This window comes from Xenopus laevis, chromosome 8L (genome assembly GCF_017654675.1).
Source record: "Xenopus laevis strain J_2021 chromosome 8L, Xenopus_laevis_v10.1, whole genome shotgun sequence".
NCBI lineage: Eukaryota > Metazoa > Chordata > Amphibia > Anura > Pipidae > Xenopus > Xenopus laevis.
This window is the reverse complement of record NC_054385.1, coordinates 90,857,279-90,881,296: the sequence shown is the minus strand read 5'-3', so window position 1 is coordinate 90,881,296 and position 24,018 is coordinate 90,857,279. Positions and strand designations below refer to the sequence as shown.

Below are 24,018 nucleotides of genomic sequence, written 5' to 3'. Positions count from 1 at the left end.
TTCTAAATTAACAATGTGCTAGCATTCTGTAAGTAGGATCTATTTTTACTTGTTTTTTAAGTTTTAGGTACTACCGATGTGAATGTGCCCAAATATGAGATAAAAGTCTACAGACAGTTGATGACTTTTGTAAATATTATTTGTAGGGATGCAACGAATCCAGGATTCAGTTCGTGATTCGGGCAGGATTCGGCCTTTTTCAGCAGGATTTGGATTCAGCTGAATCCTTCTTCCAGGCCAAACCGAATCCGAATCTTAATTTGCATATGCAAATTAGGGGTGGGGAGGGAAATCGTGTGACTTTTTGTCACAAAACAAGGAAGTAAAAAATGTTTAGGATTCGGATTCGGTTCGGTATTTGGTCAAATCCAAAAAAGTGGATTCGGTGCATCCCTAATTATTTGATGCCATATATAATCCATAAAATCCCTAAACTCAAAGGATTTACAAGAAGCTTGCGAGTGCTTTCCGCACACAAAATGAGAACTCACTGGCCTTAAAAAAATTAAATGAATGTGAAAATTCCAGAATGTTCTTCGGTTTCCCTGATATGGAACTATAAAAAACACAATAGGGTAGATATTGAAAGTGATGAATGCGTGTGTGTGGCAAGAAGCAAATATACATTTACTTCAAGGAAAATTACACCCGAAAATGAATACTTAAGCAAGGGATAGTTTATATCAAATTAAGTGACATATAAAAGAATCTTACCAAACTGGAATATATATTTAAGTAAAAACTGTCTTTTTACATTTCTTGTCTTGAACCACCATTTTGTGATGGTCTGTGTGCTGCCTCAGAGATCACCTGACCAGAAATACTACAGCTCTAACTGTAACAGGAAGAAGTGTTGAAGCAAAATACACAACTCTGTCTGTTAATTGGCTCATGTGACCTAACATGTATGGTTTATTTGGCGTGTTTGTGTGCACAGTGAATCGTATGATCCCAGGGGTGGCCCTTATTTTTTAAAATGGCAATTTTCAATCATTAACCAATGGCACATACCACTAAAAAAGTATATTATTATGAAAATGGTTTATTTACATGAAGCAGGGTTTTACATATGAGCGATTTTATGCAATGTCTTTTTATAGAGAGCTATATTGTTTGGGGGGGTGTAGTTTTACTTTAATATTTCTATTAGACAAGGACAAATAAAAATGCAAATTAGTGACCCCTTTAATTACAGATTGCAGGCAGCAATCTTATATAGTTTTAAAATCTTGTAACAAGGATCTGAGCAGTATAGATAACATTATCTAACTAATAAAATGCCACAACAATGAAGTACAATAGTTCCTTATAACATAATTATCTGTATGGGAGGGACAGACTGTTTGCTTCTTAGTTTCCCGTTCACTGAAAAGTGATATATTCTGGACAGTAATTTAATACCTCCTTCAGAGGAGATGAAACATTTCCATCACAAAAGAAGGGGAAGCATTTTACAACAAAGCATGGTTACGAGCTGCCAGCTGGTTAATCTTAAATCAAGGCTTTCACTGCGTCTATTACTCAATATTTTACTAAGCAATATGTGCAAACAAAGATAGTGAAGATTTTAAATGGCACTTAAAGGGGTTGTTCTCCTTCCAAAACCGTTTTTTTTCAGTTCAGTTGGTTTCAGATAGTTCACCAGAAAAAAATACTTTTTCCAATTACTTTCTATTTTCTATATGGGACTGTTTTTACATTTCAATATTGGAAAAACGGTGACAAGTAGAAAATATAAAGTAATTGGAAAAAGTCGTCATTTCTGGTGATCTATCTGAAAACAACTAGTTGTTTGAAGGTGAACAACCCTTTTAAAGGCAGTTGTTAGAATTGTTAAAATAGTTGCTAATACTCCAGAGATAAAAATGTATAAACTAAATGTTGCAAAACTGTAAGGGCTCTTACAGACGAGCGTTTGAAGCTGCGCTCCCCTGCGTTCTGTTTTTATGCGTTCAGCTGCATGGGCCTGTACTCACACAGACGCATGTAGGTGGCAAACACAGGAAAAATGCAGCATGTTGCATCTCAACCTGCGTTCAGCGCCTACATGCGCCTGTGTGAGTACAGCCCCATTGAAAAAAAACTGAATGCGTCTACTCCTGCGCTCAAAAACAGAACGCAGGGGAGCCCAGCTTCAAATGCTCGTCTGTAAGAGCCCTGACAGTTCAGAATCTGCAGCTGAATTACTGAGCTGCCAGACTGAAACACCTGAGACAGGAACATTAAACTTTTGAAAAAAACTGTAAGAAATTAAAAATGGAAAGTAATTGAAAAAAGTCTTTTCCCCATATGTAATAAAAGGCACTAAGTTTGCCCAGGGGCAGTAACCCATAGCAACCAATAAGATGTTTGCTTTTAAACAGGTGACCAGTAAATGCTACCTTCTGATTGGTTTCTCTGGGTTACTGCACGTGGGCAAACTTAGTGCCTTTTATTACATAACCCCATTTATTTCTGGGGAACAATCTGAAAACAACTCAACTGAAAAAGTGTTTGGAACCCATTTAAGTTTGGAGTGCTAAAAGATGTATTAGGTCCTAAAGGACAGCAGTCATGGCACCCCTATTTTACCAACTTCAAGGTAGAAATGGAGCGAGGGAGAATTCTGTTCTACCGCAAATGTACCTAGCTATATCTCAAGTGCAAAGATTATGGTCTACTTATATTATTACGTGTTGATCATATACAGCCTGAAGATACAGCCTGAAGTACCTGTTTTTCATTTAAAGGTTTAGCATAATCTCCCTTTTTTAATCTTAGTTAAGAAAATATAATTTGTGCTGAATATAATGAAAACATAAGGCAAATTATATGGAATTTGTATAGTTTTTTTCTTGCACTACTCAGGGCACAATATGAAAAAAGTAAAGCAACATTCTTGTTCCTGTGCATCCAAGAACATGCAGAACAACTCAAAGCCCTCTGTATAAAGAGCAGATCATTATAGCAAACCTAACAAGTTGATCCTGTAGGAAAGGAAGGGTTTGTTTAGAGGCCTTCTCATTGGACTGATTTTTTTGAATATGCTCATACAAACTAAGATGTAGAAATCTCGCCTAGTGAATGGGGGTGGGCCATGGCTGCTGGGATCAACCTGGGGGGTATGTTACAGAGCCTGCTCTAACCCCATAGGTTACCCGGATGGCTGGCATATTAGTGATTCCTGCGCAGAAAAGCCCGCCACATCACTTGGGCATTGTCAAGCTTAGGGAAAGCAGCTTCCCTCCTACCCACCCCCCCATTTAGATGTTGTTGTACTGATGTTTGTAATCAATAGTGTTATAAATATTGCTAATATTTTTCTCTTATTACTTTGTGTCACAGCTTTAGGGTCAATTACACTGCCAATGGTAACTGGGATACAATTTGGGCTTGCCCCCCCCCTTTGTGGCAGGAGACTATATTTTTCCGGGTTCCCACTTCGTGCCTGCCTACTTATTCAGCAGCTTGCATAATAGGTTATTATTTAATAAAGATGTGGCCTTTATTTACTCCAGCACAGTGCCATTTGTCTTATATGCTGTATACTTGGCCACAGCATATTAGTTTTGGGTTTGACCCCTTAGCAGCCATTTGATTTTACTTTCAGTTTCCAAATGTTTCATGTTTAGTATAAGAAAGAAAAAGCAAACAAACATATTTCTTAATTGGAAGAAAAGTCTAAAACTATGTTCAGGGTAAGCCCTATTATTTGTAATAATATTAATAAAGGGGTATATTTACCCCTTAAAATGATCCTAATATGGCTAGTTTATTCATTATTAGCTCCAATATTACTAAGCACAGGGCTGTCCTGCATCCCCTGATCTGCATCTGCAACAGTTTTTGCACACTGCCTTTCTTATGTTAAATTACCCCTTTTAAATCCTTCTAATACAGGACAGAAATCTTGCTGGGCCTTAGTGCTGCTTAGTCTGTTTCCATAAGTATTCACCTACATTAAATTAAATAGCATGCATATTTCAAAATCCAAAGTGTATGACATTACTTTTATTAGCACTATATCTCGTCTGCCACTTACCACCCAGATCATTAATTTGTTCAGAACTCCCAGCAAGGATGGCATATGGATCCTGCAATAATGTTGTGGCATTGGAAAACACAGATATCGGCTATTTTGCCTCTTGTTCTGCCAAAAATGGCCCCATTTACACCCTTCTTGCATTTGGTGTTGACCACATCTATGGTTATACAGGGTAGTGGTCTTGCAAGAATGCATGTAGAAATGGGACAGCTGATACACAACAGGGCTGCCATAAAAATCCCACTTTAGTCTCTATGGTCCATTACAGGTGTAACATTTGGGACCCTTTTTCATACACAGAACCATATAAAACATAGATGCCCCTGCTTTTGGCTACCCTCCTACACAGTCCCAGTATGTTCCATTTGATTAGTTCAAAATCAGTGTATGCTGATGGCTTGGTACCAATGAGAGCTGTGTGCACTACTCTACACCTGCCAAATATAATGAAAAAGGAATGCATATGTTTGCATGTTATTGTTTGTTGGGCGGAGATCTTGTAACAGCAAAGAATAATCTTTTAATGACTTTGTTAACTCAGATCATTTGGTATTGTCAAACATCCATTGTACCTTATAATGCTCCAGTGCATCCAAAGACAAGGCATGACCTTCAGAGGAGTAGATACACAAGGCAGCTAGCAATTCAAACACTTGTTTTTTTACCATCACATTGGATGTGTCCAGAGCTGCAAAAACAAAAAATGCATGGGTTGCTCAGATAATGTAATATTAAAAAAACAATTCCTAAGCAATGCATCATGGTTTAGACTTGCTTAATGTACAATTACAAAAAAATATTTTTAAATGAAATAGCAAATAATCATGTTTAGTTTTAGTGTCAGGGACAACCTATGTGTTCATGCACATAGGTTGATCCAAACACTTTGATGCATGCTCCCCTAGGAGCTACCATAGTCTATTTTTTTTCTGCAATGATCACAGGGAAACATTTGCTCACCTTGAGAGAGTTTTCTGACATAACCTTCATTGTTGACTATATATTCAATGCCCCTGTGTGCATTCATCAGTGTTCGAACACAGTTGATACATGTGAGTTGGAGGAGAGCATCTGCGATCCTAGCTACACCTCTCCCTGAAAGTCTGTCCAGTGCCTCTAGTAAAAGATCCAGTCCACTAAGCTCCAAGAACTGCAACATCCAATCATCATCACTGCTCTCAAGGCGCTTTTTAAGGGCAGAGTAGTTGACAACAGAAGGGATTTGGAGGAGACGGATGCATAGCTCTGGGTCTGCATTCTCCAGGTTACCCTCAATCTGATCTGGGTCTTGAGGCCCAAGTTTCTTTTTCAGAACTCCCCATTTTGTTTGGGTTCCTTCCTTTACTGACATCTTTATCAGTTTCCTGCTGAAAAAATGAAAAGCAACTCATTTCAATGTTTAACTCATGCCTATCATAGTTTCATTTTATATAGAAACCTCAATATTTTCATTTTGATTTCACATAAATACATATTCCATGATGTTATGCTTGTGTTAGATTTAGCATGTAAATGGTATTAAAAAAAAAATAATACATTAGCAATTTAAGATTCATTTCTGTACTAAAACAAACCTTTTCCTTCTTATAATCTTTATCCTTTCCACACTGCTACCAGGCATAACCAGCATCACTTTTTACAACACAAAAGTAAACAAGTACATTTTTTGTTCCTCTCTTCAACATATTATCAATGTTGTGCATATAAACAATTAACATTTATTTATAGAGGACCAACAGATTACAGAGTGATGTACATTAACAACTTGTGGTACTGAAAAGTTAAGCTGCTAGAGCTCAAAAGGAAGTATGGGAGACAAGTGTTGAGTGTCTTGGTTGTACTGTGCTCCTGTGGCCCAATGATCCATACAGTAGTGAAGGGAAGAAGGGCATGACAAAGCTATAGGGGCTGTCTCCATTCTCCCTTCTTGTGTGCTTTGAGGCTAGAGAATAGAAGAGGCTCTGGGTGCAGCTTACCAGCTACAGTTTAGATGGTTGCACTTGTTAAGCTATATTAAAGGGGAACTCCGGTTTCCAAACCAAAATTTGATAAAGAGGCCTACACAACACAGAAACCCCTAATATACCCATCACAGTTACCAGTTTCTTCAAAAATAGGAATAAATGCCATTTTCTGTGCTGACATCCAACAGTTATTCTCTTTCTGCATCATTTGAAATCCTGGCAGGGAAGGAGGGACTAATGCATTGATGTTACAAATTGTAAACAACTTCTCCACAGCTTACAGACAGCATGCAGGACCTACATATCCCACAATGCATTTCACTGTGATGTTCCTTTCCTTATTAAAATCACGTGTGCAGGGAATTGTGGGGTTTCGAGGATGCAGGCTAAGGACAGATGGCAGCTGATACAAAGTAACAGTAGTCAGCCAGCTCTGCAAAATAGTCAGACAGATCAGCAGGAGAGCAGGGAGCTAGGCTTAGGGAACTGTTTCAAAACATTAAACTCATGAAAAGTCTGCATTTTTTTTAATTGATGTATATTGTAAAGTTGCTTGAAATTATGTTTATTTTTCAAAAAGCTTAAGTTATGTTTTTGTGGAGTTCCCCTTTAAGCAACATATTAGGGAGTGGCAAAGGATGAGTGATGATGGGCACTCCAAAAAGGAACCAGCCATTTAACACTGCATTGCATTTTAATTTTAAGGAATAGCAATGCATCCCACACAAGAAGTTATTTTGCATGCAATTTAGTATATTTTAGGCTGGGTGTATCACTGTTGTGTCTGTGTCTGCCCCCAACAAGCAATGTGACAGGTCAGAGTGTGAAGCCATTACACCAAACAATATCATCCAAAAAGTAAACCTAGTCAACCAATCACCGGATTTGCTTTTTGTATAAGGTTATCAGTCAACGAGGTACTGCCATAACCTTTGTTTTATTGGACCCTCAATACAAATGGAGCAATTTCAATCTAAATGTGGCTAGATTATACAGCTATCCAACACCCCATAAAGTGCACAATAGGAATCCCAAACTATAAAGGGCTGACATAATTTCAGTGCCACTAACCCAGAACAGTGATGCTGAATGTAAATCTCCCAGACTACCCAAGAAAACATTGTACACCCATGATCAAAGTGTGCTGCATTTTGTGTTTTATCTCAGCCCTGCTAACCATCTTTTTTACACAAAGGCTTGCTTATTTATCTCTCTTTTGCCTTTTCAGAACACAAACAAGTGCACAGTAGGGGTACTGTCCACAAACAATTGCGGCGCATATCTTGCCTTGCCACGTCTTAATCCCGAGACCTTAATGAAAGAGCTAAAAATGACTAATCTGGCATCTCTAATATGGGACCAGAACACACTTGTAGTGTTTCTTTTATAATTATCACAGCCAAAAGCTAGAGTCAGTGTGTAATATTTTTATTTAACAACTGCATAAGTACCGGCAATGTCAGATGTAATTGTTTGTATGACAGAACATTTACTAGAAATAGTAACCCTAATTTGGCAATTTACCTGTGGGTCTTTACCATCCATTCATTGTCTCGTGGCCAATGAAACGCTTATTTCTAGCATATTGCTAGACTCAGGTGAAGTCTTTCCTTAAGGTGGGCATAGACGCACAGATAATATCGTATGAAACAAATTTTCATACAATATTCGGTGCGTGTATGGTGGGAAAAGAGCCGACCAATATTGACAGAAGACTTGGATATCAGTCGGCTTGTTGATTCGACGGAAAATTTTCATCGGGTGCCTTTGAAGGCACCCAAACATCGGCCATTGTTAGTGCTGAATCGTCAGATACAGGTAGAATTCTATTGTTTCTACCTGTATATCAGACAATTCAGCTCTACACGTGTGTATTGAAATGAACGATCTTTCTTGGAAAGATCTTTTCCAAGAAAGATCGTAATTATGCCTATGGCCACCTTAAGACTCCATGGCACATAAAGCATAATGGGAAACTGTGACAAATACTGACTTTAGTGAGCTTAACAGAACATGCACTGGTTGGGCCCAAGGACTGTGTGATACATTATGCATAAAATAGGTACAGCAGGCTACTAATCTTTGTGTCATAGGGCCGCTGTGAAATGGACTTATTCACCAGCTTTATGAAAACCATACAGCACACACACACATACACTTCCATTTACTTGTATATGATTTTGAGTTCTCCTATGGTCAAAGTAAGCATTTTCATCCTTTGATAAATATGCCTAATACTTTATACAAGACAGTATAATAACTGCATAAAGCTAGAGAAATATGTAGCAGGCATGGGCATGATTTGTTTTTTCCCTGGAATGTGTGTGACCCCATGCTTAGTTAATTTCCAACACAGCCATGCACTTATTTTATGTCTTTCTCTTGGGTGAATGTCTTAGCAACAACATGTGGAGAACTGGCAAGGATATCTTTCCATAACAATAATGAAATAGTTAAACAAGTGAATTGCAGGTTAGTATGACAGAGGAATTGACGTCTAGTGTCACATCCTGAATATAAGCATAGTGTACATATACTGCAAGTGAATTATCTAGATGGGAAATTTACAGTTCAGTACAAGGGAAATGCCAGAAACCAGTGCAATGTGAATCATTTGCATCTGTTAACATTAGATCTTTTATTTTCTGAATATTGCAAGTATACCAATAATAATAAAACGGCACCATATTGTTTTTTATTCAGTTTAACAAAAGATTTTGTAGTATGAAACTTAAATTTGCCATTTGATATCACACAGCAGTTGAAAGGCTAGATGCTGCATAAAAAGTCACATAGATTTTTGTTTCTCGTTAAAAATATAGAAAGTATTGCTGCAGCGTCAGATTTCATCATGCAGCTTCATTATTATTCAGTATTATGTAGCATCCCAGGGAATCCCATGTAGCCGAAAGGATTTTGTGGAACAGATCATTATTTTCAGACTAAAGTTCCATTTGTAGTTTGCAGCTTTTATACACAGGCAAAAGTAGCCAGAGGGTTAATTGGTGTTAAAAAAAGGATAAAGGCTCATTGCTTCCAAGTCTGGGTTTGGCATTGTGACTAATTTCCTGCCACTGGCAGATCTCCCAGTTATTTGGACAGTTTTATTTTAGAACTTAACATGAATGCAGTATTTGCATCCATTGCGCTTACTTACTTGACTTACTAAAGTCTGCTATAGTCATTCTAATGTAAAGAAGCCCTGCTGGGAACACATTTTGGTGGATTTAATAATGGGTAAAAGAAAAAAGAAAAGTTTAGCATAGTCTGTGTCAGAGAGATTGATTTGTATTTACTAGTATAAGATTTTTCGGGACGTAAAATAGTGAACTTGCAACTTCGCAGCTTTAAAACAATACATATAAAAAAAAGCATATCTAACACCCAGCAATTATTTGAAATGCATACTACATGGTTGCATTAAATCCAACACATACCTCCCAACATTTTGGAAATAAAAATAGCAAACATTTTTATGACCACGCCCATAGTTTGTGGCCACACCCCTAATTACCATGTTCATTTTACAAAATTTGGCAGGTTATGAAAGTTTGACCATATTTCTGTGTTTTTTTTTTAAAGTTATTACAGTTTTGCTAATGAAGGTGAATTGCCCTTTAAGCTGTGAGTCTAACTTCTCCTATTTTCGTACACTATTCGGACCTGTTATCTTTTATTATTAAAATTACTTATTTGCTTATCTCAAAATTGTTACAAAAGTATCTTATCTGCTGCTCTGGGCTCTCTGCAAAAAGCCAATTAAGTTAGAAACATTGTTTCTTTTTCTGGCTGTTTAGTGCAGAGAAAATCGGGACTTTCCAGTACAAATGAGGGACTGCGGGTTGAGCTGTCAAAAGATGGACTGCCCCTCTGAAAACGGTAGTTAGGGAGGTAAGCCTAACATTAGCATGCACCTAAACTGCTAAATATCAAAAAAGGATGAAAAGTTTATATGTATTCTGTTTTAAAGGGAATGGCCAAGGAGGCGTCTCTGTATAGACTAGATAGACTAGTTTATGTCACAAACCAGAGCATGCATGCCAACATTCAGCTTGTATAGTTAGCAATGTCAACTAAGCCCATGTTATAAGAGCGATCATGAGCCACTCGGAACATTTTCATGTTACCATTGAGGGTGAAGGGGATTTCTTTTTTAAAAATCCAGGACTGGATTGTTCTCACCCTAATAACATCTGGTTAGCTGCCATCTCTTTATAGGACATGCTAAAATATCTGCATTTGTATAACACTCCTGTGTGTATAGGCACATATACAGGTATGGGACCTGTTATCCAGAATGCTCGGGACCTGTAGTTTTCTGAATAACAGATCTTTCTGTAATTTGGATCTACATACCTTAAGTCTACTAAAATAAAACCAATAGATTGGTTTTGTTTCCAATAAGGATTAATTATATCTTATTTAGGATAAAGTACAAGTACTGTATTATTACAGAGAAAAAGAAAATAATTTTTAAAAATTTGGATAAAATAGAGTCTATAGGAGACAGCCTTCCTGTAATTCGGAGCTTTCTGGATAATGGTGCTAGAATAGAAAGCTATTGGCATGCATATACAGTGAGTGCCAAATATTAGAAACTTTTAAAAGCAATCAAAGAGCAACAAGAGCAGCTTTATTTTACCAGCTCTTAGTAGAAAATGTTGCATAAAACATATTTGAAAACATAGCCATGCCTATAACTGCATGGCATATTCCTAGGGCCTGTGTTATCCAGATCTGGTTTTCCATAGTTCCCTTTTTTTTGTGAGGAGCAAGAGTAAAACACAAGCGGTATGTACGACCGACTATAAGCAAATTGCGGAACATGGTTTGTTTTTGGGAATGAAACATTCAGGTAAGATGAATTCAACATTTAAGAAAATCCACTACATCCCACAGAAGCATTTAGAAACCTGTTCTTGGCTCGAAAACAATAGCAAACCGATCCTTAATGCCAGGAAAACTATAGAGCCGCTTGTTTATACAAGAGATGGCGTATTCTTTCCTAATTTGCTCCCTAAGGCATTATTAAAAGAACATCAGCTGCTTTGAATATTAAGCAAGATGTATTGTGTTTTATAAAAGATACAGAGCTCCCTGGCTTTAGATGTGGGGAGTTCATGTTTTTGTTTACACAGTGCACCTGGATGAAAGAGGTATGAATGGTATATAGGAATCTCTTCAGAGCAAATTAAGTTCATTCTCAATAAGGTAACACACGTGATGTGGGGATGCACAGATTTCTATGTACCATGCACAGCTCTTTTTAGGTTGGAAGGTGCGCACCTGCTGAAAGATTAAGAACATGAAATTCCAGATACATGAAATCAGAAATGCCACTCACCTATGGAGTTAAGGTGATGATTTTGTCTGCCTGCCCCACAGTGATACTACAGGCCGCTGCATGTGTAGGAAAGAAGTCATGCTTTTAGAACTAGGCTAAACTGTTCTTATAAATCTACAGAAAGCCAGCTGTCCAAACAAATCAGAGCACTTGTTTTTAAAGGGGAACTTTCCCTGTGATCTTAAGCTTGTTGCACTGCAGAACAGACTGCAAATTTTCAAGAGCATGAAATGACTGCTGCCAATTAACATTTCTTGTGATTTCAATATTTCCAAGCACACACTGGTGCTCATTCTCATTTGCATTTTAAAATAAAACTAGTTTGGTCCACTAAACCAATAAATAAATCATTTGCATGCAGCCAAATGCTAACACTTAGGAGGGTATTTATCAAAGACAGGCCTGGACTGGCAATCTGTGGGTTCTGGCAAATGCCAGAGGGGCTGCTATAAGGTCCCATAGAAAGTCAGTATTTAGTGGGCTGATGGGGGCTGTTTGGGCCTCTATGTGGGCTGATTCGGCCTCTGTGTATCTTAAATGCCAGGGCCTTTTTTAATTCTCAGTCCGGACCTGATCAAAGATCGAGTTTTTGAGGGTATTTTTCAGTCAAAACTGGAATTAAGAAAAATATTTAAGTTTTCTAGTTTGTTTTAAAAACCTTGAAGCTGGAAATAGCTTGAATCCAAAAATATACCATCTAAAACCTGTCGAAGTCATGTAGAAGTTAATGGCAGAGGTCCTTTGAACCATTTGAAGCTGTCTGCAGTCTTCATGATCATGTTTTTTTCGTTGGGTGTCACTCGAAAACTTGATTAATTCGAGCGATTCCTGTTTTTTCCCCGCGTATTCTTGTTGTTCACCCTGACTACACTGATTCAAGTATTTTACATTCGCGTTTTTTCATAAAATATAAAACATTTGAGTTCTGAGTTCATTCGAGGTATAAAAAATTTCACACACTTCGGTCTGTGGTCAAACAAGGGAATCTGCCTGTCTGTGAAACACATACTTAATAGCTGAATGTTTATCAGATGAAGGGACACATAGAATGTACATCAGAATTTATACATTTGTGAAAGTGGCTCAAGGAAGATTAATAGCGTTAAACTGATAAAGAAAAAATGTCATTCTCAAAAGGCTCACTCCAGTTTCATGAATACAGTCTTTTTTTATGCTCGCTGCTACACTGCCATCCCAGGAGCCATTTTTATTTTGGACACCATTTAGGATTCAGGATTTGTCAGAACAACAATTTGAATTTGGGGGGAATTCACAAAAAGTGAACTATACTGAAACTAGTGAAATATTGCTGGAGTTAATAGAACATCAAATTTACATTGTCTAAGGGGTCAGGGAACAGTTCAGTGTAAAAATAAAAACTGGGTAAATAGACAGACTAAAAAAATGTTTCTAATATAGTTAGCCAAAAATGTAGTGTATAAAGGCTGGAGTGACTGGATGTCTAACACAGGGATCCCCAACCTTTTTCACCCGCGAGCAACATTCGGATGTAAAAAGAGTTGGGGAGCAACACAAGCATGAAAAATGTTCCTGTAGGGAGCCAAATAAGGGCTGTGATTGACTATTGGTAGCCCATATGTGGGCTAGCAGCCTACAGGAGACTCTGTTTGGCAGCGCACCTGGTTTTTATACAACCAAAACTTGCCTCCAAGCCTGGAATTCAAAAATAAGCACCTGCTTTGAGGCCACTGGGAGCAACATCCAAGAGTTTGGGGAGCAACATGTTGCTCACGAGCTACTGGTTGGGGATCACTGGTCTAACATAACAGAACAGAACACTACTTCCTGTTTTCAGCTAACTGAGTTAGTCAGTGACTTTAAGGGAGGCCACATGGGACATAACTGTTCAGTGAGTCTACAATTGATCCTCAGCATTCAGCTCAGATTCCGAAACAACAGCTATGACCCATGTGGCCCCATCAAGTCATTGATGAAAGACAAGGCACACTTTAAAAACATTAAAGAGGGAAGCTCACTTATACCATCCAGTGAATTTAACATCATTAAAAAACAGTATGCAACTGGTCTTCATTTTATGGATTTTTATTGTGGATGGATTGCAGCACCTCAGTTTGGATTATAAAATGCTACTTTAGCAAACAGGATGAAGGTGAGTGATTGATAACAATAATATCTAACCTCTCAGTTACCCAATCCATTTGCCACAGGCTAGCTATCAAAGTCACTGAGGCTAACTACAAAATATATTTAGTTTCTGTTCACGTAGAATGACAATCTCTGCCAACAGCTGCTTCCCATTCAGTTAAAATGTAAACATGCTATGACAAAAGATAGGGCTGTCAGGCAGGAATTGCTTGGGAACCTGGAAAAAAAAGTAACAAACCAAAGTCTCTCATAAGATGTTCCCCAAAATTCTGCCAGAGGTCGCTGACTGTGTTTTACCATATAAAAGAATGTACAGTGGCGGAACTACCGGAAATACAGGGGGTGCGATTGGGCCAGGGCCGCACCCCCTCAGGACTCCCCGGCAGCATGTGCGCCAATGATTACGGGCGTACGGGGGCGGTTGGGGGGCCCGGCTGGGGGTTACTCTACTGTGTACAAACAATAACTGAGAAGAAATGGGAAGGGCAGATAATCTACATTATTCAATAAAAGCGTTTGAACTTGAAACATGTCATGGTTTCTCCTCTTACTGCTTCTGAGTTATTGGAAGTTAGAAGGGGTGTTTCATTATTGAAGCTTGATATTCCTTGGGTCTAACAGCCTGTCAACCACTTTGCTTTGAGAGTCACTCATATTTATATCCCCTGGGCTAGAGCAAGGGTATGATTATGTTATAAAAGGGCACCACCTCGGCATGACCATAAATCTCCCAGAAGTGGGTCCCAGGAGGTAGGTATCTCACATGGACAAAACCTATTACCCTTTATAAAACAAATATCTTTCACAGTGCTGTTTCCCACATTAAAGGGGTTATTTATCAAAGGTCGAGTTTTAGAGCTTTGTGAGGTTGTTTTTTATACATTGAATGAACTCACAACTCAAATTTTTTCTAATTTATGAAAAAACTCGAATGTTAAAAACTTTAATCAGTGAATTCAGGGTGAAAACGCAGAATACTTGAGTTTTGAATTGCTCGAAAGTTTTTGAGTGAAACCCACCAAAAAAACCTGAACATCATGAACACTGCCGAAAGATGGCAGTGCAATGGTAGCGGGTGGGGAGAGCAGGAGACCTACCATTGGTTTTGGGCAGGTCCGCTTATCACTACTATCTAGTATTGTATCAGGTCTCTCACCTTTAGTTAGATATTGTGTCACAGGTAATTTCCCTAATACTGAAAGAGATAAAAGTTGGTCCACCCTAAGCATATTCAGTCCCCGAAAAATCCAATTAAAGCACCTTGTTTAGAAACGACTTATTTAGATATATGCATTGTAGAAGAATTCTAAACTTGTCTTGAATTCATTTATTTAATGAATTTATTGACCATTATTTCCAATGATAGGTTTTTATCTATCCGCATTTTTTTTTACTGCATTCCATTTCTCACATATCAAATCATAGTTATGTGATCTGCCTTCTGCATTGTGCACAAAGTACCTATGCCTGATGCACTTAAATGGACTTTTAGCTGCTGAGTGAATTGAGAAGCCACTATTCTCTCTCCATTCTTAGTAAAGAAATAAACAAAATCTGCCATATACCTTTAAATAACTTATCTTATCAATAGGGATGCACCAAATCCACTCTTTTGGGATTAGGCCAAATCCTTTGGGAAAGATTAGTCCAAATACCAAACCAAATCCTAATTTGCATATTAAAATTATGGGAAGGAAAGTAACAAGTGGAAACAATTTTTTTACTTCCTTGTTTTGTGATGGAAAGTCACATGATTTCCATTCCGGATTTCCATGTGCAAATTATGATTTTAATTCGGTTTGGCCAGGCACAAGGATTCGGCCGAATCCAAATCCTACTGAAAAAGGCTGAATCCTGGCCGAATTCCAAACCAAATCTTGGATTCGGTGCATCCCTACTTTACAATTAACACTGATGCACTGCATTTTTCTATAGTACCAGGAGTCTAAACATATGATTTACCTCTGCACAAAACAAACAATAGTAACATTAGAAAAAAATCCTTGACATACTTGCAGATGGCTGAGGACTCCATGCCTGAAATTATAAGAACAAGCCGCTTTTATGAACACCAAACAAGGGCGTGACTATATTCCCAATAAACCATTACAGCATTAGATCTAACAATAATGATTATAGCTGCTGTACTCTGCTGAGTATACAATAGGAAAATATTTCGATTTCATTAGTATTTGTGAATGTCGGTTGAATTCCCCAATCAAGAATACATTGTAACAAGTATGAATGGCTGCTGTAAAAGTACCTTCGTTTATATGTAAACCTAATCACTTAGAGATTGAGCACTAAGAACAAATGGTCCCTTAGGACAGTGACTAATGAGACGTTTAACATCCTGTGCAATGTTGGATTTGTCATCCTAATCCTGAATCATCAGCATACTGCAAACTTTGCCATAATTTAAACTTTATATTTTCCAACCACTTCAAAATTAAACACCTTGATAACTATATGATTAAAGGATACTTTACCCTTCTATTCTGCTTTGGAATTCTGGTACAGTCATAGTGTACATGCCACTTATTTTTTACAACGATGTCCCCATCACAACTCAACGTTTGTTGGCCACCAACCCGAGGACACCCCTAGTTTAACTTTAGTTGTATTAAGTTTTCTACAACAAAGTAATAGCTGCAAAATGTGGGAAACTGCTTACAATTGCTTCCTAATGTGGACAGATGGAATTGCCTTGAGTATGGCACATCTGCATTATATTAAAGTTGTGGTTCACCTTTAAAAGGATGGTTTACATTTAAGGTCACTTTTAATATGTCCTAGAATCGCCCATTCTAAGCAGCTTTTCGAAATTGGCCTTACTTTCAAATGGGGGTCAATAACCCCATCTAAGAACAAATGCTCTTTAATGCTACACATGTATTGTTATTCCTACTTTTTATTACTCATCTTTCTATTTAGGCCTCTCCTATTCATATCCCAGTATCTTATTCAAATGAATGCATGGTTGCTAGGGTAATTTGGACCCTAGCAATCAGATTGCTGAAATTGCAAATTGGAGAGCTGCTGAATAAAAAGCTAAATAACTCAAAAACCACAAATAATAAAAAATTAAACCCAAATGCAAATTGTCTCAGAATATCACTATCTACATCATACTAAAAGTTAATTCAAAGGTGAACAACCCCTTTAAAAGAGAACTAAAAATGAATATGGCTAAAAATGCCATATTTTATATAATTATCTTATGGCATCAGCCTAAAGTTTCAACTTGTCAATAGCAGTAATGACCCAGGACTTCATATATCAGAAATGAGGTTCTGTCACAATTTGAGAAATTCAGGTGCATAAAAAGGGTGCTTGACTTGGTTATGGGAGACATGTAGTGGGAAGAACTATACAATTTAAAAACTGAATGTATTGCAAACAATTCATAGTCCTCCTTCAGCTGTACGCAATCTATTCAAAATAATTAATCTGCTAGGTCCATTTGTAACTAGACAACAAAAGTAAAACCAACTGTATAGAAAGTAGCTTCATAAAAAAAGATCCTTTCCATTAATTCATATGTTGTGTAACTCCTCTATGTATAATAAGTAAAGGAGTCACCCTTCTGTTTGTAAATAGAAGAGCCCCAGTTGTGAGGGAACTGGGAACTGTAGAAAAGAGTCAATCTACACTGAACAGACCCATAAACATCCAGGAAAAGTGTCACTTTGTGGTCATTCATGTTTATCTCCCATGTGCAGTCTACTTAATTTATTTCAGCTGACATTTGTAGATATATTCTTTAAACACTTTTAACAACAGTGCCTTTTTTATTGCTAAGTAATTTGTCATTTGGGATTCAGAAAAATGTGACCATATATCACTTTTAGGGGGTTATTTATCAATGGTTGAGTGGGCTTTTCCACGAAAAAAAATCAAGTTTTCCAGGGTATTTTTCAGTCAAAAATCTGGAAATAGTTTGAATATAAAAATACACCATCTAAAACCTGTTGAGGTCATGTATAAGTTAATGGCAGAGGTCCCTTGAACCATTTGAAGATGTTTCTATCCTTCATGATGTTCGTGTTTTTTCCGATGGGCTTCGCTTGAAAACTCAATCAATTTGAGTATTTGAGTTGACAACACTGATTTGAGTCTTTTAACATTCAAGTTTTTTCTTAAGTTAGAAACCATTCGAGTTGTGATTTCATTAGAGGTCTACAAAAGCTCTAAAACTCCACCTTTCATAAATAACCCCCTTAATATGTAATACTCTGTGCAGTGCAACACATCATTTGCATGCCATCCCTGCAAGGCAAAAGTGGTCATTTATGACTGAATGTGCAGTTACAATCAGTCAGTTTTGTGTAACACCCAATCCACTAAAGGTACTTATATATTCCTTGCACTTATATTGGTGCTGCTTGATTCTACGTGCCTCCTGTTCCGACGCAGGTGCAGTTGCAGCTATTGACACAGGAATCATGGAGCTGTCACCTCTGGACCGGCAGGAACCCTGCGTCAATAGATGCAGTAACCTTTGCCTAAAGAATAGAGATGTTTGCGTCACTCGCATGCCAAAAACTAAAAATTACATTAGCTGGATTTGCAAAGAAGTGCAAGCACTATTGCATTAAAGGGGTGGTTCACCTTTAAGTTAACTTTTAGTATGTTAGAGAATGGCCAATTCTGAGCACATTTTCAGTTGGTCTTCATTATTTTTTTTTAATGTATTTTATATTATTTGACCTCTTTGTCTGACTCTTTCCAGCTTTCAAATGAGGGTCACTGACCCCATCTAAAAAACAAATGCTCTGTAATGCTGCAAATCTATTGTTATTGCTACTTTTTATTATTCATCTTTATATTCAGGCTCTCTCCTATTCATATTCCAGTCTCTTATTCAAACCAAAGCATGGTTTCTAGGGTGATTTGGCCAACTCTTCCAGGTTCCAGCATTCGGCTGTTTCCGGCTATATCCGGAAAGCACAGAACGTTAAAAAATTTTGTAATAAATGTATATTGCAAAGTGACTTAGATTTATGTTTTCTTTTATTAGGAAAAATTTATTTTTGACATTCCCTTTAAGTCTACTAAAAAATAATTTACATAATATATAAAAAGCCAATAGGCTGGTTTTGCCTCCAATATAGATAAATTATATCTTAGTTAGAAATCAAGCACAAGGTACAAATAATGTTTAAATATTTTGAATTATTTGAATAAAATAGAACATATGGGAGATGGCTTGCCTGTAATCTGGAGCTTTCTATAACAGGTTTCTGGATAACATATCCTATATCTGCATTTCAAGCATCCTCAAATGGCCTTTTGCTTTCAGAAGTTGCTAGAACTACAAGTCAAAGTTTAACAGCAGTTGGAGAGACTTGGCACAGTCCCCACCCAAACTTGCTTATTTCTGATCTCGCCTACTCCCACACCTTGTGTCTCATTGCCTTCCCCTTTTAGATTGCTAGCTCTTTTGCACAGGGCCTTCCCCACCTTTTGTACTGGTACTGGTCACTATGTATGTAATTCTGTATGTTATATGTATGTAATTCATGTGATTTCTTTGTATCAACATATTCATTTTACAGTGCTGTGCAATGTGGTCGCACTCTAAAAATACATGTTAATAATAATAATAAACTCTAAAATCCCCACTGCTACAGGTATGAGATCTAATGTACAAGATGCAAAGTTTGTGCCAGGTCTAGTAGTTCCCCATAGCAACCAATCAGATGTTTTTCTATTAAAACTTGCCAGAAATGATTTTCTCACTGGTTGCTATGGGATATTAGATTTGGCCCAAATGCTGCACCTTTTCTTAAATATCCTCAAAAAGGTAAGCATATTGGTATATGATTGAGCAATCCAATGACATTATTTGTGTGTCTCACCCTGCTTATGCACCATGATGAAGAGAGAACGATAAAAAGTGTTCCTTGAATGTGTGTTTGTGTCTGTATGTGAAGTTTCTCTGCACTGATACTCCCTAATACACAACACTGTTATCTTGCTCTCATCCCTTTTTGGTGAGGTTCAAAGTCCTGTGATTTGCTACTGTATGTTAATTCAATCTAAAAGTGATATGTTATTTCATCTGTATTGTATGTCCTCTCTGGTCAGGAAATTACATCCTGCCAGTTATACAGTAATTCAATGGGAAACGAAAATCCCAAAGGAAATCCCCACACATAAAACACAAGCATAATATAACAAATGTATACAGGTGTTATCCTGCATTGTGTTGGTTTTCAGTGTTCTCGTTCTATAACAATGTGTTTTAAACCATTGTTATTGTTTTTTATGAAGAAATTGACTTTCTTAGATCACACTGTTTAATGTCTCTAGTAGGGGATTGCCTTCCCTGTCCAGCTAGAGATTCAGTGAGATAGGGCTGAAAAGTAAGGTCCGCAATGCAGAAACTGCTTATCTGTGAAATGCGCCAGTACAACAAGATCTCGCCAAGTGGAACTTAGTCTGATACTGTATATCAGGTTTTGCCAACCTCTTGTTCTCCATCTCCTGGAATCACCCCAGTTGGTGGACGCATTTGATCAGCAAGGACAAACATAGGCTGGAGTTACTGGCTTTTTCTTCTGTACAATTTTAATTCTGAGCCTGAGGGTAAGGACACACGAGGAGATTCAGGGAGATTTTGTCGCCTGGCTACTAATCTCCTTGTCTTTTGAGCAACTATCTCCCTGAACTATCTCCCTGAACTGCCTCAGCATTTTTCCCCATAGGCTACAATGAAAAGTTGCCTGCGCTAATGCACACAGGGCGATGCGTTTTCAATAGTTGCCTGAAATTGCAGGCAACTTTTGGGCAACTATTGAAAACGCATCACCGTGTGTGCATTAGCGCAGGCAACTTTTCATTGTAGCCTATGGGGAAAAATGCTGAGGCAGTTCAGGGAGATAGTTGCTCAAAAGACAAGGAGATTAGTAGCCAGGCGAAAAAATCTCCCTGAATCTCCTCGTGTGTCCTTACCCTAAGGCAGTGGAAATGTAGTTGTCTATCTGATCACTTGATAATAGGCCAAACTTTCTCAGGCAATGTTAAATTGCATCTCTTCAACAGGATTACAACAACTATTTGAGGTTCACACATTTGACGTACCTGACATGGAAGTACCCAACCTACACTAGATTCTTCAACCCTCCCCCTTAATGGCAACACATTCAGGATCTGGTCTAGTGGGGGAGATAAAGGACTAGTACCACTAGAGAAACAAATGCCCTAGAAGCATTTATTTATTAAAAAAAAAGTAGTGGTGTTTTGCATGGCTTTGTTTACTCCATAATATAAGATGGCTAAAAACAGCAATAACACTGGGACACCAGTTTCACATGCACAGTGGAAATAATTGGTTTGTTAATTGAAATGAGTATTTAGAATTTACTGGCCCTTTAACCAAAGGGCTAACCACAAAGTTTTCCAAAAGGGTCATCTCTGTAAAGAGGTAGAAAAAAAATCTTTCTTTCAAAGTGTTCCACATGCATACAAAGTTATAATTGTATTTCAGTTAATGAGCACTGAAGCTGCCATACTGCTTTCTGCTGAGATTAATTTAACAGACACCCATAAATGATGGTTGTTAGTGAAACGAAAAATGGAAGAATGCTTTTAAGATGGCAATACATTTAAAGATCTGCTCTTTGGTTGAAGTCCTAATGCAGCAGATCTTTATCCTATTTTGCCACCGATGTGATGGGCCTACAGGGACCTGTCGATTAAGGACCACTCCAGCAGGATTTTCAGCGCAGCCAGACATTTACTGGGCATGGCCTCTATAGCAGCTTTTTTTCAGCCTGTGTATAGCCAGCTTTACAGAGCGATACAGGGTAGTAATTTTGTTCTCAGTAGAAAAAAAAATTGTTTACTCTGTATTTATGAAATCATCAGCATGAATGCAGCTTCTGTACCAGGCACAGCAATCCGAGCAAGACACCTAGGATGAGAACCCAGTTCTACACTCAATTTAAATGAAACCATTTACAGAAACTATTTTGATCAGGTAACAGATGGGGTGATGAATCTATACATCAATAAAAAATTAAGGTTTTCACTTACCTGGGCCCTTCTATTTATACTCCTGATAAAATCATCGTTCCTAGTCATTGTTAATGTATAATACTGCCTACATCAAAGATTCCTTAGTCTCAGCCTGTATAAAAATCATCAAGTAGATCTCATAGCGCCCTCATCTTTATACACTATAATTATTAGCATACTCTTCATTTAAGTGAAACTACTTGGAACTTAATTGCTATTTTCCCATGCTCTTCACCAAAGACTGTATGGGAACATTTTGTCCAGCCTTTAAGATCCACCCTGAATCATGGGCTGCTGAGATCTATAGTCCAACAATAGCTGGATAGGCAGGATTTGTTTCCATGGTCAACACTATAGGCATCTAAACGATATTTTTTGCTATTGCCTGTTAAACCTTATATACTTTTATTTAGTATTTGTGAGTTGATTCCTCACTCATTAAAGGGAAACGCTATACCCCATTGTATGCATGTTAACATTGATACAGACGTTGCACTATTAAAAATAATGAGAAGATCTGAAGTACTTTTATGGATATAACATTTATACAGGTCATGGGACTCTAATGGAGCTCTGTGGTCACTAATATCCTCATCTTTTACATCAGAGGGTACATTATTTTATGAAATACATCCATTTCTGTGAGGTTGTCTTGTTCACCTTCCAAACACTTTTTTCAGTTCAGTTGTTTTCAGATTTTTCACCAGAAATAAAGACTTTTTTCAATTACTGTCCATTATTTATCGCTTACTATATTTCCAGAATCTAAATTTAAAGATGAATGTTCCTGTCTCTGGTGTTTGAGTCTGGCAGTTCAGTAATTCTGGTGCAGATTCTGAACTGTTACAATTTTGCAACATTTAGTTGCTACATTTCTCAGTAGCATCTCTGGAGTATTAGCAACTATTGTATCAATTCTAACAGCTGCCTGTAATGAAACCCAGGGATTCTGCTCAGCAGGGACAAAGATAAAATGCATCAATTTAGAACAGTTTACAGGGTCGACGACCCCCTCCCTAACCAGAGCTGCTTTAGAAAGTGAAAAATTACACTTTACGCTTCAATATTAGAAAAACGGTGACACATAGAAAATAGAAAGTAATTGGAAAAAGTTGTTATTTCTGGTATCTATCTGGAAACAATTAGTTGTTTGAAGGTGAACAGCCCCTTTAAGCACCAATTGTAACTGACTAAGTATCTTCTAAAAGATTATTCTCATGTGTTATATGCCATGCAAACACCTTCTGCTGCATTCCTTGTGCCATTTATAATCTGTTTATAATAATTCTAATAATCCTTACAATAGATGTCAATGATTCTTTGGGACTACATCCAAACCTACAGAAGCCTGCAGTTTACTGGGCTCATTCAGTCAGGAAAGAATCATGAAATAAAAAATAGGATTGGTTTGCAGGGACCAATTTTGACCAGTGTAAGCATCACTCCATAGCTTTGGGTAAAAAAATACTTTGCCCACAGAATCTCTCCAGACTGTGAGCAAAGAACCTTTTTGTGCTTTTACTTACCCCACAGACAACTGCCTCCTGTATCCTACTTGCCCAGCTGCCCTCTGCGCTGAGAGAAATTATTTCATTGCACGTACAGTAGTTGAACAGACGCTCAAATCATTAGCAAGAACTAAACAGCCAGTTGATTCTGCTACTTCACCAAGTGATGTGAAGCCTGACTGAGAGCTGACTAGGGGAAATACTTTTCTGGAGCCCAGGAATGCAGCTGTGTGGGTGTGACAGACAGTCAGTGAATCACACTCTGTGCTGGGTCACAAAGCTGGGTCCGCCCAAAACAGCACCCTCCCTGTCCTCCTCATCTTTCCTACCCTTTTAATTTAGGACTGGCCCACTTAGGAGGGGCAGGAGGGCAAGCTTTGCATTCCTCACATTGAGCTGATCAAGGCTAAAAAAAATCCACAGAAGTGTTAAAAACAAAAGAAAAGAATATCATTATTTTTTTGAAAGATTTAACATTTTATAGACGCAATGTGTAGGAAGAAAGATATTTCTTCCTACGCATTATAATTATTCATATATATATATATATATAGTTCCCCCTCTTGTAAAATAGAAGAAAATTCTAAGTTACCTAGGAGTACCATAACCAGGCCGGCCCATATCCGCTCCAAGATCCCACATCTAAAGGCTTTCTCCTGACGCAACCTCCCTTTTTTGGGCGGTTGCGGCAAAAACATAGTGCAGTGCAAAACAAACGCAGTATGGTGGTGCAGCAGGGGGAGGGTGGAGCAGGGCCCCTGGGACAGCAGCCCCGATGGGCCCTTGGCCACTCTGTCTGGCCCTGTCCATGACAATATAAAAGCATGGGCCAAAAGCAAAGTGCTTTTATAAAGGTCATGGAACTCCGAAGTAATGACTTCTAATATTGTCATATTTTTCAACAGGGGGTACTTTATTTATTATAACACACAAGTTCAGTGAGTCATGTGACAGAAATTATAACTGATGACATCAATAAGCACTGTTTATATGGATTTACAGGATATTCATGTCTCTTGTGTATTATAT

At 37.8% G+C, this 24,018-nt stretch overlaps 1 protein-coding gene across 6 annotated transcripts in view; it reads right to left on the bottom strand.

Moving 5' to 3' along the window:
- inf2.L (inverted formin, FH2 and WH2 domain containing L homeolog) overlaps window positions 1-23,295 on the bottom strand; it is a 52,396-nt gene extending 29,101 nt beyond the window's left edge. For 2 of the 6 annotated variants that reach the window (XM_041573094.1, XM_018230610.2), the window contains exons 1-3: window positions 23,008-23,197; window positions 4,985-5,391; window positions 4,597-4,712 (exon numbers count right to left, since the gene is read on the bottom strand). In XM_041573094.1, coding sequence (XP_041429028.1) covers window positions 4,597-4,712; window positions 4,985-5,375 — 507 coding nt within the window. In that variant the 5' untranslated portion in view covers window positions 5,376-5,391; window positions 23,008-23,197. Of the gene's footprint in view, window positions 1-4,596; window positions 4,713-4,984; window positions 5,392-11,332; window positions 11,478-23,007 lie in introns of those variants that run through there. The other 4 variants (XM_041573095.1, XM_018230612.2, XM_018230609.2 and 1 more) reach the window with 4 other exon arrangements.
- Window positions 23,296-24,018: the final 723 nt, after the last annotated feature.